Raw genomic sequence first — 18,796 nt, 5'->3', positions numbered from 1 at the left:
TAAATAATAAATTAAAGGTATATGCATGTATATGACATTAGTAATTGGTAGAGTTCTGAATAAATTACGTAAATTAAATGTAGTAATAGTTCCAAGACTAAATTTAATAGGGTAAAATTATTTTCAAGATTTCTAATCACACGATCCATATTAATTTTTTTAAACATCAATATTATATGTTAATTTTAAAGAAATAGTCTACAAATAAAAAAAAGTATAAAATATGTGGCAATATTTCTGTCAAAATATATAATTAGCGCTCACACACACTATTCATACACAAATGCATTAGTATTTCTTTCATATCGAACGAAATGTCCATTCTAAATTTAATACCCTTTTAGCACGTATGCTAAAATTCATTATAAACACAAAATAAACACAATCATAAAATTTTCATCAATTTTTGAGAGACTAATTTTAAATTTAGTACCTGTTCTTTACTAGACAATATGAATTAAAGTTCCCTTTTTATGCAAAACAATAATATTTTGATAATTTTAGATGTGTATGTGAGACTTGGAGAGCAAATATATTGTTTATAAACAGCGAATTTAAACTCTATACAACTACACTCACATTTATAATACATCTCATTATCACATTGTGTTAGTGAACAGCAATATAACCACTACATTCAAATTAAACATATGGTAAAGTGAAGTTAAGTTTATAAACTTTAAAATAGAAGAAAATAAAAGAATTAAATAGGAAAAACAAAATCAAAGAAAAACAGAATATGTTTCCTGAATGTTTGTACATGCGTGTGTATATTCAACACAATATAAAGGAAACAAAGAACCTAACAAAAATCAAACCAAATGAAAACTATCTGAGTAGTGAACAAAAATGAATATATGCATAAACATACATATATTTTATATTTGCAATTTGTATTGTACATATAAACAGATGATATACATTATTTATGTAGGTGTGTGTATAAAAAATCATATGAAAAAAAAAAATCATCTTTTTCTTTTTTAAAAATTTATTACTTTACATTGTTGTCAGATTATTATGATGTTTTGATTTTCATATTGTGATTTTATTGTTTTGTTTTTTGTTTCCATTATTTAATAATAAAGATTTGGCCTAATAGCGCAACATAGAAAAGTGGAACATAAAAATTCTATAAAAAAAAAATCAAATACATAAATTCATAACTTTTGCATACACAAACATACAATTTAAATATATGAGAATTGCATACAATATGATTTGTTTTTACAAATTATGAAGTAGGTTAAACGTTTATTTGTTTATTTATGCCTATGTTAATAGAAACATTTGAATATGTATAAGCATACACAATATGTACATTATGAGTGTCTACATTATGTACATATGTAAGCATGTACAATTTTATAAAGAAATTCATGAGTAGGATTACCTAAAGTCCTCGATTCGTTTTGCAATAAATAATGAATTATGTATAATTTTTCAATATGATGAATTTCAGGTGTTATTTAATCAATTTACCTATATTTTCATCTACATTATAAAATTAATTTCATACAAAATTTTTTCTCCTTTATGTATTTACATATTGCTTATATAGTTTATGTACGGCCCAATTAATATCACCTGTGAGATACAATTTATACAAAAAAAAAGGAAAAAATTACATACGTAGGTACATACATACATATACACAAATTACAATTAAAAGCAAATTTTAAAATTAAATCAATATTTAATAGAAAAAAAAATCTATCAATTATAAATCACATTTGAATGTGCATACATATATGTATGTATGTACGCATATTATGCATACCTATCAATAATTTGCATATTATAAAAAAATGGGGCAAAATTCCAGTGCAAAAAATAAAAACCTTGAACCACTTTTGAATGCAAAATAATAACGGTACTACATATTGCTATATACACACATGCATACATAAAAATGAGTAAATATGTGTTATATAAAGTGCAAATTAAAACTGACATATTTACCTAAGTACCTACAAATAAGTATATATCCGTAAATACATATATAAATATATTAACAAAAAAAATTTTTTTATCAGGCTTAGTAAATTTAGATATATTATATGTATGTATATTTCATATGATAAAAACATAATCTTATGAAATATTAAACTAAAAAAATAATTCGAATAATTAATTTTCATACATATATGTATGTACCCATTTACTTATCCAAATACATATGTATATACATAAACAACGTATTTATACATATTACAAATAGCAACAATTTTGACCAAATTTTTGGGAACCAAGAATTCAAAATCACATTCGAAATTATTGTTTTATACAGAACATTTTCTCAAATAGTAACTGGCATAATGTAGATGCATGTGTACTTTATACATATGAGTGTAGGTAAATTAATGAATTCAATAGACAAGTTATCATAAATCACATTTTTTCTAACATTCTAATTCACAAAGACAACTTCCGAAATTCTTTCAGATATAAAGAAAGAATATGATTTCCGTAATTGATGAACATATATATACATACATATATTTATGTACATACAATTTTAAGTCAAATTATGCACATTATGTAATGTATGTATGTATGTATCTATATTGTTGAAGATTCAATATTATACCTTAAAGGGATCGTTAACATTAGTTAACTTAAATTTCAGTGATCCAAATTCGATTGTCCTTGGCCTAGTTTAATTTTTTTATTTTATTGCAACACAAAAAAAACTATATACCTACATATGTACATATTTATGTATATGTATTTATGTATGTCGATATATTTTAACTAAGGAGTTAAGTATGTACTTGTGTAAACAAATAAAGAAAAAATAAAACAGATAGAATCCTTTCCCTATGTGAATAAACTTCTTTTTATTTTTATAATACAAATTTATATACATGTATACATATATATAAGTTATAATATGTAAGTATGTAAGTAAAAACTTATACCTATGACGCAACAACATAATTTTTTCTTTATACTCTGATGCAATTTGAAAAGTGAATTCAAACGTTTAATAAAAATTTTTTATAATTAAATTATTTTTTACATTATATCTTAGTAATCTATAGGATGTCTACAAAGTATGTGTACTGAAATGTCTAAAAAGTATGTGTACCGATTTACAATTAATGAAGAAACTTTCTTATTGAGATTCAATTAAAATGTTCTTCAATTTTCCAATTTGACGCATGAGAGAATGTTAGGCGAATTACGTTCACGGTGCATTGTCCGTTATAAAAATTTTAACAAAAATTTCTTTGGCTATTTTCATGCCAAAAATCATTTCTTTACATCTTACATGTTTACATTACTACATACATATTGGTTCAAAATATGCTTATTAACATAAAGTATTATAAGATTAATAATTCAACTACATAGTGAAAAACTGTTTGCCTTTTACATTAAAAAGCAAATGGCTTTTGCCTTCTCTGGTAGAGCTACGAGTAATAATATTCTACTTTGTTGATTGATATGAAAATATTTTTATTTATTTTTGTTTGCATTTTATATAAATATTTATATTATTTTTAATATTTATTATTTTTGATTTATATTATTTTTAATTTAATTTATATTATTTTAATTTTGGCTTACCTGTATAATTTTGAATTCTGTAAATGTATTTTGAATAACATACTTATAATTTTATTTTTTTTAATATAAATTTTAAGTGAAGTTACAATAAATTTTAAATGTGTCAAAACATTAAAAATATTTCAAATATAATTTAAATTTGTAACTCAGATAAAAAAATTTTTTCATATTGTAATTATTTTTATAAACATTATAGCAGATTCTAATTTTAAACTCAAAGCGTGTTTTGAATAATCTGAGATTTGTTTCCGGATATCTCCCTTTTTCTAGATTATGACTGTCCTGTAAAAAATTGAGATGTGCTAGGATTCGTACTATCTCTATCTAAATGGCATTTGATATAAATAACTGAGAAAAGTTTCAAATTACTTTTGGTACTTTTTGGTAGCAACCGACGACACAGAAGAGGAAGAGGATAAAAAAGAAAAGTGTCAAATATATTAGATTCACTAGTCAAACTAATATACTTAATCACAAAACGAATATTACAGAGAGATACTTATCTTAATACTTTTTATAATTTACATTAAATGAAACAAACATTAACAATATTATATAAGTTTTAGATTCAAAAGTTTGCAATCGAAAATTTAAAAATTTAAAAAAACTCGTACATGCTCAAAACCTTCATTTAAATAGTTTTACTCCCACTTTTTAAAAGTTATACCACGGCTGACAGAAAATAAAATTACTAAATTGTTATTAATAAATTCATAAAAAGAGAATATAATTTTTAAAATGAAAATTTAATATTAAAATAAGGCATCACAATTTGTAAAAATAATATCAGTTGTCATTGAAAATTTTATTTACTCTAACCTATTTTTAACCATAAACTATATACTTTTTAAATCCAACAGATTGCGCTGCCTAAACCAGATATTCAAAAACTGTCAGCGTATTCCAGTTCTTCCTAAACACTAGATCTATCACATAAATAGTTTGACAGTGAAAATATTGAGTTTATTAAATGTTACTTTTTTACATTTTATTAGTTACTTACTGATATTTTTTAATTTATTTTTAAAAACAAAAATTTTAAACGCATTGGGAACTTTATCTTGTATTTTTGGTTCATAAGCGAAATGGAAAATATAGTTGATAAAAAATCGGATAATTTTGAAGAAGTAGAAACTACACTAGAAAAAATGTTTGCCGGCATTGAAGATGAAAATTCAGAACGTGAAAAAGAAACAAACAATTTAGAGGAAAATGATAAGGGAAAGCAAGATGTTAGTGAAATAGCTAAGTGTTTGACCCAAGAATTAGAATCTAAAGATCCAACGATTGACAAAAAAGATTCAATTATAGATCAGCATTTACAAACAAATAAAACAAAAAAGCAAGGAGAAAATGTGTCCAAGAAAAAAAAACCTGCAAAAAGAGATGCAAAGTTGTTTAAACCTATGGTGAAGACTGAAAAAAAGAAAAATAATGAAGTATCAAAAAAAGATGAAAATAATGGTAAAATAAAGGGACCTTACATTCAAATTAAGTCCAATAACACTATACTTGTCAATAATTCATCATCGGAAGAATATATTGAAAATAAAGCAAAAAAAGGCAGTTCAAATAGTGTTAAAAATGAAATAAATAAATTAAGAGGATTATACGTTAGCACTTTAAGCACAAAATATGACGCCGATACAACAGATGCATCTTGGCTATGTGTATTTTGCAAAAAAGGACCACATAAATTAGGCTTAGGAGATCTATATGGGCCATATATTATACAATCCGCAGGTGACTGTGGAGAAAACGGTGAAATAAAATCAACAAACGCAGTCACGAATATTAAAACAAAAAGAAAAAATGAAAAAATTGAAAGTCCAAAGCACATATTATCAACCGGTATGCTGCAGGTATCAGAAAACTCTTTTGAAATATGGTGCCATGAAGACTGTATTATCTGGGCTGCAGGAGTATATTTAATTGGCTTAAAAGTTATTGGTTTAGAGAATGCAGTTTGGAGTAGCAACCTTAACGAATGTTCGCAATGCATGTTAAATGGTGCAATTATTTGCTGTTTATCAAGAGGCTGTTCAAAAAAATCACATTTCCCATGCGCTAAAATAAACAAGTGGGTTCTTGATGAAACTAATTTTAAAACTTACTGCCCAGATCACAAAATATTTTAATAATTTTGTTAAATGCAAATTTTTTAAGAGAATTTTTAATTTTAGAAAGTAATAAAATGTGAGTAATTCGAAAAATTTGCTTTTATATAAGTTTTTATAAGTTATTAGCTAAAATTTTATTAACAAATCCGAAATGTATCAATTTATGAATCAGTATTCCTTATTCAATATATATATGCCAACTTCCAAAATCTAACCGTTTAATGTTATATATTAAACAAAACTAAGTCTTTTCTAAATAAATAATCATTTGCATATAAATAAATACTTGTTATTTAAATTTATTAAGGAAACTGGGAAACTATATACGTCTGTTGATATGGGTTCAAGTTTCGAAATATTTTTTTAATTTTTAAGTTCAGAATAGCGATTATTGTTTAAATTTAACGATTTTATATTTCGTTCTTAAGTTTACCTCAACAGTTCTATTTCAAGGTTGCAGAAATTTACCCTTTTAAATATATACATATGTTTGTGATTATAATATGTGAGTATTTTATGTATTAACTTACATTACTTGTTCCAAAGCGTAAATTATTTTTTAAATTTCCAGGTACATACATTCATACATGTTACAATTTGTATTACTCTTAATACAAATCAAGCTCAATTATAATACTATTTTCCTGCTTAAAACTCTTAATGAAATAAAATATATATTTATTTTTTTTATAATTAAATTTATTATGGATGCCTATTAAATCACTAAATAACATTAAAAATCAATATAGTGTCCATATTTTTCTTCACTCTTAAATGAACAATATTTTCTTACAATATTGCCTTCCAATAATTATTGTTTTGTAAATTTTATTTTCTTATAAGTTATTTCTATACTTATAAAGTAATATTATATGCATACATATTTATATATTATGTATAGTTTTAGTACATTTATATATACCTTACTTTTTAAATCAAACTTATATATTTCTTAACTTATAAAACTTTTTCATATTATATTTTACATCATCAAAATAATTTGTATTATTTATTAGACACATATAGCAAACCACTTCATTTTATTTAACAATGATTTGCCAAACAATTATCTTTTTTTGATAATTGTCCTTTACTGGTGTTACTCTAATTCCTTGCTTTATTTTATTACTAAATTTTTTTAACTTTGCTTTCGTTTACTTTTTATTAAGATAAATTTTTAAATTAATTGTTCAATCTAAACAACTATAGAACGATGCAATTGATTTGTTAAGTATAAAAAAAAACATTTACATATTTGTTTTCTTTTGTTATTTTATTAAACTCTTATATGTACATATATACACTAAATTTATTAATCATATAAAATAAAATTAATGTAAATAAAGTTTGTTGTCTCTATTACAATTTCTAAAATAAGAATTTGCGAAAAACTAATGATTTTCTTTTTTTCCCTTGAAAATATAATATTATACATATTTAACTATGTATAATATTAACAGACACTTATTGTATATAATTAGGTTTATGTTTTGCACGTATTATGTAAGACTGGGATCAATATTTTCAGAAATACTAGTGTAAGTACTGAAACACTAATTAAAATTCGAAATCTTTTCACAATGAACACTTTCTTCATCAATTTCATAAAACCTCAACAAAACAACATAATTAATAATACTAACATTTTAATCTGAAGAATTTTAGTTTAAATTATTAATATAGAAACGAAATATTTTTGCGTTTCTTAAGCGATCAATATTCGTTTTATATAATACGAAAGGAAATTAAGTCTAATACGATAGACGAATTTTGTGTTACTTTTGTGTTAACTCACTCAATTTAACTTTAGCTTTTTAAATTAAAAATTATTTTAAGAAATTAATAGATTATTATATATTTTTTTCTTATTTGTTCAGGTTTCAATTTTATTACATTAGAAATAATAAACTTTAATGATTAATTAAACAAATTTTATCATATTATTTTGTATTAGAACAATTTATTATTTTGAATTATGATAAACCTTCCTACACATAATTATTATATACTTTATATGCATAAATAAATTAACATATATATTTTCATTTTGTAAACTTTACACCAATAAAAATTATTTTATTATTTAAGAAAAAGAAAATTGTGTTAATTTTAAATTTTTAAAATATTATATTATAATCATAAAATTAAAATTATTTTATGTATATATACAAATGCAAAATCAAATATTTTCATAAATTTATTATATTCCCTTTAACAATAATGATTATTATTTATATTAAATATCTATCATATATATACATTTATTTATGTGATCTTGCTACTCTACATGCGTACATTTTGTTGTACGATATTAATGCATATAAATTTACATTTTAATGTATTTTTCAATTTATTTTAATTCTTTCTTAATGTTTTTTTTTTCTTTTTAATTTTTTTTGTATAAAAATTTTGGTAGTTCAATAAAAAAATAAACGTATTTTATACTATTCAACTTACATCATAGTTTGTAATTAATATTATCATTTAAAGTAGGTAGGTAATTCTAATAATTTATACTTTTCAATAATTAAAAGCTACTTACGAAAAATAGTTTAAGTTTTTCTCATTTTTAGTCGTATCCGTGAAATATAATATGTACTGATTTGCAATTTTCATATTTAAATTGTGTTACTTTATATTACCTCAGCAATTTAATCAATAAATAACATATTGTTTATTTTAAGATTTGTCATTAATAATATAAATATAATCAATTAAAATTCTCTTAAATACTAATGTCGTTATTTTTATTAATTATTAAAACTTTCCTGAGGTCTTCGGTGCCATTTGCATTTTTAATTCTTAAAAATGCATGCTGACCCTGTCCTCACTCAATTGCTTGCCCTTCCTGAGGTATGTTAATTTCGTATTTAATTACTTGAGCAGTATTGGTACCCTGTAAAACTTGCACATGAACAGGTTGATTACCTATTAAAACTTCCCTTGTTGTTAAATGTTGTTGTTGTTGTTGACCATTCTGTTGTGTTATTGTTTGTTGTTGTAAGGTTTCCTGTTGTTGACCATCTTGAGAAATCTAAAATACATAATTTTAATATTAAAGAAATTTATTATTAAATATATTCTAAATTTTATTAAATAAATTAAACTTTTAAAAACTTTAAACTGACCTGCTGTGTAATAGCCGGTTTTGTTTCTAAATGTTGTCTTTGATGTAACATTAAATGATTTTTCTGGAAGAACGCTTTGCCACACTCGCAAACATGCGTTCGAATTGTACAACCTCCATTTGGATGACGTCTATTATGCTGTAATAAACCATGTTTCGACGCAAAGCCTTTGCCACAGCTTGTGCAAAAATGAGTTTTTGGTTTCGGTGCGTGATGCCCTCCAGAAGTAACAACAACAGTTTGTTGTCCTTGAGCCTGTTGTTGCTGCTGAGCTTGTTGTTGCTGTGTTTGTTGTGCTTGTTGTTGCGCTTGTTGTTGTTGTTGAGCTTGTTGCTGTTGTTGTTGCTGTGCTTGCTGTTGTTGCTGAGCTTGTTGTTGCTGTTGTTGTTGTTGCGCTTGTTGCTGTTGTTGCTGTGCTGCTTGTTGCTGCTGATGTGTTTGCTGGGGTGATGTTGTAACAACTTGTGCAACTTGACTTATTACTTGTCCAGTAGAAGATATTATCTGAACTGGAACAGCATTTCCCACTTGATTTGTTGCAACAACTATAAAATTTTAATTTCGATGTCAAATGTATGTATAAAAACAAATCGATGGCAAAATTTCCAAAAAAAAAAAAGAAAAGAAAAGAAAAATCTTATTTATTATTTGAAACTACCTTGATTAAGATTCGTTGTATTTAAGAAATGACCTGGTAAAGCTGCTGTTAACGCACATAAGTCTGTCATCAAAGATTTATCACCGGTGTGCAATCGCAAATGCAACGCCAATGCCTCTCTGCTATTAAATGCACTCCCGCACTCACTGTTAATTGGAAGTATAGTTATAGAAACATTAAGGCATTCAATTTCATTTAAAGTAACCAACGAAAATTAATTGTAACTTGCCTGCATGCATACTGGGGTCTTGATGTTCCATTATTGTCAGGGGTTGCAGCAACAACTTGTAATTGATTATTTTGATTTGTTACAACGGTTATTGTCTGGGGTTGTTGTTGCTGCTGTTGTTGTTGTTGCTGCTGTTGCTGTTGTTGTTGTTGCTGTTGTTGTTGCTGCTGCTGTTGTTGTTGCTGTTGGATTTGTTGCTGCTGCTGCTGTTGTTGCTGTTGTTGTTGCTGCTGCTGTTGTTGTTGTTGTTGCTGTTGCTGCTGTGCTTGTTGTTGCTGTTGGTTTTGCTGTTGAACTTTTTCATATTCTATCGTGTTGTAATCTTCAGTCTCTTTTTTGAAATCATGAACGTTTATAACTTGGATTTGCTGTGGCTGGGATGTTGAAACAATGGCATTGGTAGTTACTACTGTTGTATTAGCTGAATTTGGATTAATTCCTCCGTGAACGAGACGTATATGTTGATTTAATTCAGCTTTTGTTTGGAAACCATCACCACATCCAGTACAAGGATATGGTTGATCACCAGTATGAATTCTTTTCCGAAAATAAAACAATTTAACCTTTTTTGTGACATTAAATCTTATTTATAAAAACTAACCTCATATGTGACACTAAAGTTCTTTTTTGTAAAAATTCCTTTCCACAAACAGTACAAGAATGAGGAACTTTTCCGTGTATTCGACCGTGATTTACAAGTTGAAATTTTCTAGGGAATGTAGCACCACAATCTCCACAAACAAAAGGGTTGAGTGATCCATGAAATCTATTGAAAGTATTAAATAAAATCCAAATTTAAAATAAGCAATTAAAAACAAAAAAGTTGATTTTTAGACCTACCTTGAATGCATAATTAGATGATTTTCTTGCGCAAAACTTTCACCACATTCCTCGCAAACATAAGGACGTTCCCCAGCATGAAATTTACTATGTGTTACCAAATGTCTTTTTAAGGGAAATGATCTACCACATTCTTGGCAAACAAAGGGACGATCTCTACTGTGCACTCTGGAGTGAGTCAATAAATGGTGTTTTAATGTAAAACTTTTCTTGCATTCACTGCATTGATATGGCCGATCCGTTGAATGTAACAGTAAATGCGTATTTAAACAATGCTTATGAGCAAAGCGTTTGCCACAATGGACACAAACGTGAGGTCTCTCACCTAAAATAATAAAGGGACAAAAATTACATAATTATTTTTTTTTTGTATACGAATTCAGCCGCAAACTTTTAATATAAAAAATAAAGATTTAATTTGATTAACATTCTAGCTATCAACTTTAAAAATTAAAAACAAATACAGGAAATGTATTTTTCTGTTAAATTATGCTTAAGAAAAATACATCATTACACGTTATGCATTTTTTACACTCATTCAGATGTTTGTATTTGAATTTTTTACAAGATGTATTAATTATATAATAAAGTATAAATATATAATGTTAACTATATTTACATTTTTATTTATACAAAATTTTATATTCAAGAACAAATAGGATAAAAAATTTGTATGCAAAAATCAAAAATTTCTGATTTTTGAATGTATATGTATGTCATTTAGAAGTAAAAATAGACTTGACTTCTAAATTTTAAAACAAGTAAAAATATTTAGTCTGCATTATTTATTCAACGCTATATGCGACATTTATTTGATAGCCAAAAACGTTCTTAGTTATTCGTTTAAAAATTGGACGTAATAAGAACGATAAAATTTTAAAAGGTTCAAATAATAAAAAATAAAATCATAAAAAATAAAGAACAAAGGAAAATAAAGGTATTATTTCAGATAAATCTTATTTAATGAAATTACACTTAAATACTTTCCCTTAGAAATTTTTTCACTACCTGTATGAACGCGAACATGAGTAGTCAAATGATGTTTCAATAAAAATGATTTTCCGCATTCTTCACAAGAATATGGTCTTTCTTTGACTACTTGACCAGATTGTGGATCAGTTTGGGATTGATCGTTCTAAAAACAAAAAAAATCGTTAAATAAAAAATATATAAATAAATAATCCCATTTATTTTACCTCTTCGAATTGTATAACTTCTTGAACTTCAGTTTTTGGTGAAATTTCCAAAACTGGCTCCAATTTGCAATGTGTTGATGATGTTTGTTGAGAGTCTTCAGTATCTTCAAGACCTTGAATAACTTTTTGAACTTGAACTGATATACCCGGCAATATATCATCAACTGGAATAAAATCTTTAAATTAATTGGTATTTTAAAGTGACAAACATGCAAATAAAAAAAGAAAAATTAAAAAAAAAAAGTAAAAACTATATTTAAATATTATTTACCATTTTGACCATCAGTAGTTGTTATTGTTGCTGTATGATTTTGTGCGGATGCAGCGATTGCTCTTTTCATTAAAATTTCGTTACATTCTTCTGCCGTTAAATGTAATGGCCCTATCGGACTGAAATGTGTTTTGCCACCAGCTGCAGTTGTTGTAGTGAATAATGTTTGAGTTTTAGTATCAATTATTCCATTTGCTAAAGAATGAGATTGATCTGATTGATCTATCAGAACATCACACATAATTGAATAAGGATAGAATAAAAAAAATAACAATTGGTAGAAGAAACAAATTTAGAATTTTGAAAAAGTTGTCAAGTAAAATATTATCAATTTCAAATTTTATTGCAAAAAGTGTTTTAGTTTGTTAGTAATAGCAGAGAATAATTAATTAAAAAAAAATGCATATTACATTCGAAAACTTTTTGCAAGAAAATTCTTTAAAATTAATTTTTATAATTAAAATAACGAAATTTTTTTATATTCCAACTTTTAAATTTAAAAGAAAAAATTTACTTCAAAACATATTTGCCAATAATAAATAAGAATCCTCGTAATTTATTATAGAGAACCATTACTTTGCGTAATATACATAACAAAAAACAGTATATGCATGTACATATATAAAAAAAAAGTTTTGTTTTTTAAAAAATGCTTTCTTAGTCTAATTAAGTTTTTGTTAATCTAATTAAATTCAATAGGATTGGAATATTAAAAAAAAAGGAACTAGTTTAAATTATTAAATTAAGTTGCGATAAAAAAGAAATTCATTCATATTAATTTTATGTCGTAATTTAAAAAATTTTTGTTGAAAGAATTTTATTTTTTAGAAAAATTAATTTCATTTTCTAGATTCGGCGTCTAGTTAACGCACTTCTTTAAAAATTTTAATGATATTAAAATTTTAATGATTAAAAAACATATTGAATATTTCACCGTTTTCCTTTACTTGCAATATTTTTAGAGTAAATTTCAATTCGTTACGGACTGAAGAACATAAAATATTGTACAAAAATAAATACATAAGTATGAAATAAATGGAAAATTAATCAAAATTTAATTTAAAGTTTAAAATAAAAAATTAAAATTATTAGCGCACCATATCACATTTTCATATTTAAATTTTAATATGATTTTTTAAGTAAAATATCGAATTTAAAAACAATAAAATTCAATTAGTAAAAATTCTACATAAAATTAAAATGAAATAAAATCAATAAAATAAAAATCTTTCAAAGCTGTGTTAAGAAAATAAAAATAATAAATTGTTATTTGAAGGCATATAAAATTAAATAAACAAAAAAAAAATTAGCAATCAAACCATTAAAAAATTTCTTAAATATTTACAAAACTGATAATTTTAATTTACATAAGTATTGCAAATGCCTTCTTTAGTTTGTTTGATTTATTTTTTTTTAATTTTAGGGAAATTATTAAAAATTAAAAATATTAGAAGAGAATTATTTTTAGTTTAACCAAAACAAAATATCCAAAAAAAATTAAATTATTATAAAATAAATTATATTCATTTTGTAACGAACGTAAAATAAACGGAAATTTTTCATAAATATTTTTATAGCTCTTTAGTTAAAATTTTTTCCAAAAAAAAAATATAATTCGTTTATTCCATGTTCGTAAATATGGAAAATAAATAAATGAAAAAAAAAAATTATTTAGAATTAAAATTAATTGTTTAGATTTTTTGTTTTTCTAATTTAATATTCTATTATAAGAATATTTACAATTTTTATCGCAACTAATGCTGAATAATTGTGGTTCTTGTTTTTTATCAATAACAGTTGCAATACCTCCAGCTGTTGTTATTAATCTGAAATTAAAAGAAATTATATTAAAATCAATAAAATCAACAATTTAAAAATTGTTTTTGTTTTAATTTTGTTAAATAAAACTAATAAAAATAAATTTTTGTAGAAATTTTATATTTTAAATTACCTTTGTGTTCCAGCTGGAAAAGGTTCATTTACAACAATCATTCGTCGTACCACGCCACCTTTATTTGTATGTGTAATGGTACCCTTGACATCTTTTTGAACCGTTAATGATCCATCTGTTAGTAAATATGGCATCTAAAAATACAAAAAAAAAAATTTATATAAAATATTACGTTTAATTCATAAATATATTATTTGATTAAATGAATAAATTCTAATTCATTCCAGAAATTGATTCAAGGCAATAATATTTTATTGTCGTTCTTATAAAATATGTGACTAGTACAGTAATTTTTAAGAAAACGAATTGTAGGTATGTATATCTTCTAAGAAAATTAATTTTGTTTTTTTAAATAAAAACGGAGACATAAGATATTTCGAACTTAATTCACTTAATATTTGATTAAAAATCCTTTTTTAGTTAAAATATAGAGTTTACATATTCACAAGCTCATTGAATAACCAAATTTCAAATTAAAATTTTGTAAAGTCGGAAATATTTTTGTAAATTTTAATTTGGAAATATATAATTTTGTTTTATACAATAAATTCATGTAGAATTGTGGTCAAAGGTGTAAAGGATATGAAAACGATCTGTGTTGGGTTGTGCTGTGAGAAAATAGAAAATTTTAGTATTTAATTCTTTTTTGTTTTGGATACTTATTGCCAACCTTTGACATTAATTATTTAGAAAAATAATAAGAAGGTTGCCAAGTTCATGTTTTAAATTATGTAGATTATGTAAATAAATTAATGCAAAAATGTTAGCGATGTAATTTTAAAAAATTTATAGTTTCTTGTCAAAGATTCTTGATGTTTTCTTGTCAAAACTACATTGATATAAAAACTATTTTTTGATAAGAAAAGTTCAATGATTTCTTAGTTTTTATACAAGACCATATTCATGCATACATACACACATATATAATGGTATTTTGTATATTTTCAAAATCAGCTGTTTTTTTTCTTTTCTTTTAGATATTTAGTTTCAAAATTTTTTATATTAAGCAATAATATAAAAAATTATATGTTATTCATGTTTTTGTAATAAAAAATATACATACTTGCATAAATGTAAATAGAAGTAGTGAAATAAAAGAAAAGAACCGGCGAAAAAATGATCTCTTTATATTTAACATACATGATTTTATACAATTAAAATAAATATGTTGATTAACTCTACATATGCATTTTCAAGGACGTTTCAAATAAAATATAAAAACTATGTTTATATTCTAAAATAAAATGTTAATAAAGAAAAATACATAAAAAGAAAATGCATTTTTTTTTATTTTAAACTACATATGTATATATACATATATATGTATGTATAATTTACACACTTTGTATAAGAAAATCTTTTGAATTAAGTAGAAAAAAAAAAGAAAGAAAAAATCACACCTGAAATATGATTTTGTTTTTTGTTTCAAATTTTCCCCACCATACATAAAATTATTAACTCATATTATTATATTTTAAACATATATGGACATTTTGTTAGAGCACATACAATATAGATAGATCTTTCATTCATATTCAATATATATATATACCATATAATCCATACATGCATACATAATCATACACATATATAAGTTCTAGGTTTAAGAGGGATGATAAACACAAGAAAAAAAAAAAGTGATAATAAATAAATTCGTATGTAATTTGTTTGGTATTTGTATTTAATAGAATATTAAAATACGTATATGTATAACATAATTATAATATCATATGTGCTCTACATAAATTTAACTGTGTACTTTATAGTTGACTCTCTATTATGTTTTTCGTATTACGGTTTTCTTACATACGTATTTGCTCTTAATACTTACATATGCACATACATATGTATATTAAATTTTTTTTTTTTAAAGAAGAACAATAACACAACTTCATCTTTCAACTTTATTAAAAACATTTTGTACGCTTGTATGTATGTATATATGAATATAAAATAAAACTCCATTTATCAAAAAAAAAAAAAAATATATTGCGCCTCTTTTTTTTTTTATAAGGGAATGTTGTAATTGGAAGCAAAGCAGATATTTTTCTATTTTACTGTTCAACTGTAATTCATTACTGTCTAAATTGTAATGTCATTTCTATTGCATATTTATTAGTGTCAAATTTTGGTTTCTTAATACTGGAATTAAATTTTTTATATATATGTATTCTCGGTTATTAGTTTTAAAAAACTGAAATTTGACTATATGCGTACGTATGTAGATATTTATGATAAAAATGTTATAAATATTATGGATAGGATGTGAAAATAATAAAAAACAACTACTCTTTTGTATAAACATTCATACATTCATACTATTGTTTACTACAAAAAAAAAAAAAAAATACTTAATTTTGAATATACTAACAGCCCCTCACGTGGTAATAATAATAATGTTCCTTTGTATTTTAAATATTTATATCAATATAATCATACTTACATATATAAACATGTGTATATATAGATATTTAAATAGCTTTATAGACGTATTAAAATTTGTTCTTCACATAAATTATATATACTTATATTTATAGAAATTTATTTTAAACATGTATGTAAGTATACATATATAATAATGTTATAAAATATCCATTACAAATATTATAATAAATATATATACATACATTCATATTTAAAAATAATAATAAAAATAGTCAGCTGATTTTTACACAATAATATTGGTTTTGTTTTGGTTTTTAACTTACAAAAACATTATTACATATTAATATTATTATGATTTTGAGTGTAACAAACAGTAAACACTTCTGATACACTCAAAAATAACACATAATCAAGAAATAAAATATATTACAAATAACTGTTTTTTCTTTCTTTTTTTTTATTTATCCGTCGAAATAGTACACACTTTCATGTGTACTTATTCGTATTCGTAAATATTTAGTTACATACATATGTTTCTTTAAAAGAGTAAAACGCGAAAATATTATAATCTTTATTCTGAAATTGCAAACAACAATACAATAATACTTCTAAACTATTTTACTACACACGATGTACACGCAACTGTATGTAGACAAATTTACGTTTACACAATAAACGAAATTAAATATCTTTTTACTATCTTCTTATAAGAATTATAGTTAATTCGGAACTTACAAAAAAAAAATTTAATTAATAGGAGAATATGTATGTGACATTTTAACAATTTCTGAAATGAGAACAACTAAAATATAACAAATTAACAAAAATATAATTTATATGTTTTGTTTACATACAGAAATTAACAGAATTTATGTACTTTGCTAATAAGATTTAGCAAAATTTTTAAAGGTAATTTTATTTCAGATAGCATTTCACTGAAATCATAAAAATTGGTGGATTTTTTCTAAAAAAATCTTAAACAAATATAACCAAACTGAAGTGATGTTTAAATAATTCATAATGGCGTTGTTAAAAAGCATTCATAGTTATTACACCATATAATAATTTTAATAATTATAACAGTTATTGTAAATTTTACATATTGAGTATATTGTTATGTTATAATAAACATAACTATTGAATATTATACCGTGCATCTAATATCGAATATGATAACAGGAGCTGTTTACATTATTTACTTAAAGTAATTACTTGAAAATCTATTTTTTAATGCTACTCTTTTATCTAATGCCACAAGAATGAGAAAAAACATTTTATCATCATTTTTATTTCTCTTATTTTTATGTTTCTTTAATTTATTTAATGGTTTTTTTTATATTTAATGTAGTAAATTAAAGTAAAAAAGAAGTGTTATGCCATTCTAGAAAAAAAAAAGAAATTGACTGTTTTTATTATTTCTTTTCAATAATTAACTTAAAGATTTTTATGTATGTAAATATGTGTGTGTGTTCATTCATAAAAATAAACAAAATACAGTAATAAAAATACATATTGAACAAGTTAATATCGCAGAGAATAAAAAGAACAAGGTTTTATGTTGTTTTATGCCATAACACTTGTAACACAATAATAATAATAATATCATAATCTAATATAAATAAAAGTAATTTAGGCATGTTTTTCTTCAACCACACACACTATGTATTATGTATGTATATTTTATCTTATAAGGCAGATACATACTTATATATATATATATATATTAATGTATTTGAATTTCTTTACTCTACATTTTTTTTCTATACATTAACACGTTTTCTTTAACGTATGAAACGTAAATAAATGTGAAAAAATTTTAAAACAAGCAAAAACTAATAATTATGCTTGTATGTACATATGTGTATATATGAATTAAAAGGAATGTATGTATATGCATTCAAAGTGATAGGCTGTTGTTAAATTTGTAAACATATTGGGTCATGAATGTATAATGTCTTACACTTTTTACTAACTTAATAAAAACACAATGCTAGTATCATTTAAAAAGATTTACAGGATCTCAAACAGACCGCTTTTCTACCACATATCCTTATGATAATTAATATAAGACAAATTTTTAAATTACATAATATTTTAAGAAGAGTGCTAACACATGCGATGTGAATTGTAAATTTTACCAAATTTTTAATCAAATGAATGAACAATGTTTTATCTGTAAACTCTAGTTAAAAATTCTGATGTTTGTGAGTGAATTGAATTGTCAAATTCGGCTTATAATATTTCGTTTTTTTTTTTTTTGATCGAACAAATGACACAATATTCTCCAAGAAAAGTATGAATCGAGAGAAAAAATAATAATCAGAATTTGATTTTTTTACAGAGCAATTTTCTTAAATAGTTTTCATATCGATATCAGATTTTTCTTAAAAACTTAACATTAAAATCTTGTCAACAAATAACAATTCACACGTGCGTAAGGTGTCC

The 18,796-nt window shown here is 23.7% G+C and overlaps 2 protein-coding genes across 2 annotated transcripts in view; one reads left to right on the top strand and one right to left on the bottom strand.

The window, feature by feature from the left end:
* The first annotated feature begins 4,530 nt into the window (after window positions 1-4,530).
* LOC129611158 (uncharacterized protein CG5098) lies at window positions 4,531-5,900 on the top strand. Its single transcript, XM_055524128.1, has one exon. It carries the CDS (start codon window positions 4,659-4,661, stop codon window positions 5,709-5,711), a length of 1,053 nt encoding a protein of 350 aa, XP_055380103.1. The 5' UTR covers window positions 4,531-4,658; the 3' UTR covers window positions 5,712-5,900.
* Window positions 5,901-6,413: 513 nt separating this feature from the next.
* Window positions 6,414-18,796, bottom strand: part of LOC129611130 (zinc finger protein 573-like) — a 31,589-nt gene continuing 19,206 nt past the window's right edge. The window contains exons 2-12 of the mRNA XM_055524096.1: window positions 13,967-14,100; window positions 13,756-13,841; window positions 12,016-12,237; window positions 11,745-11,920; window positions 11,557-11,683; window positions 10,549-10,873; window positions 10,310-10,474; window positions 9,689-10,245; window positions 9,480-9,638; window positions 8,822-9,366; window positions 6,414-8,727 (exon numbers count right to left, since the gene is read on the bottom strand). Coding sequence (XP_055380071.1) covers window positions 8,521-8,727; window positions 8,822-9,366; window positions 9,480-9,638; window positions 9,689-10,245; window positions 10,310-10,474; window positions 10,549-10,873; window positions 11,557-11,683; window positions 11,745-11,920; window positions 12,016-12,237; window positions 13,756-13,841; window positions 13,967-14,100 — 2,703 coding nt within the window. The 3' untranslated portion in view covers window positions 6,414-8,520. The remainder of the gene's footprint in view (window positions 8,728-8,821; window positions 9,367-9,479; window positions 9,639-9,688; window positions 10,246-10,309; window positions 10,475-10,548; window positions 10,874-11,556; window positions 11,684-11,744; window positions 11,921-12,015; window positions 12,238-13,755; window positions 13,842-13,966; window positions 14,101-18,796) is intronic.

This window comes from Condylostylus longicornis, unplaced genomic scaffold, assembly GCF_029603195.1.
Source record: "Condylostylus longicornis isolate FDR11 unplaced genomic scaffold, ASM2960319v2 ptg000048l, whole genome shotgun sequence".
Classification (NCBI taxonomy): Eukaryota; Metazoa; Arthropoda; class Insecta; order Diptera; family Dolichopodidae; genus Condylostylus; species Condylostylus longicornis.
The sequence above is the reverse complement of the archived record's forward strand: the minus strand, read 5'-3'. Positions and strand labels throughout refer to the sequence as shown.

Excerpts from the sequence above, each read along its gene's own strand:
- LOC129611158 (XM_055524128.1), top strand. The coding sequence starts at position 4,659 with ATGGAAAATATAGTTGATAAAAAATCGGATAATTTTGAAGAAGTAGAA.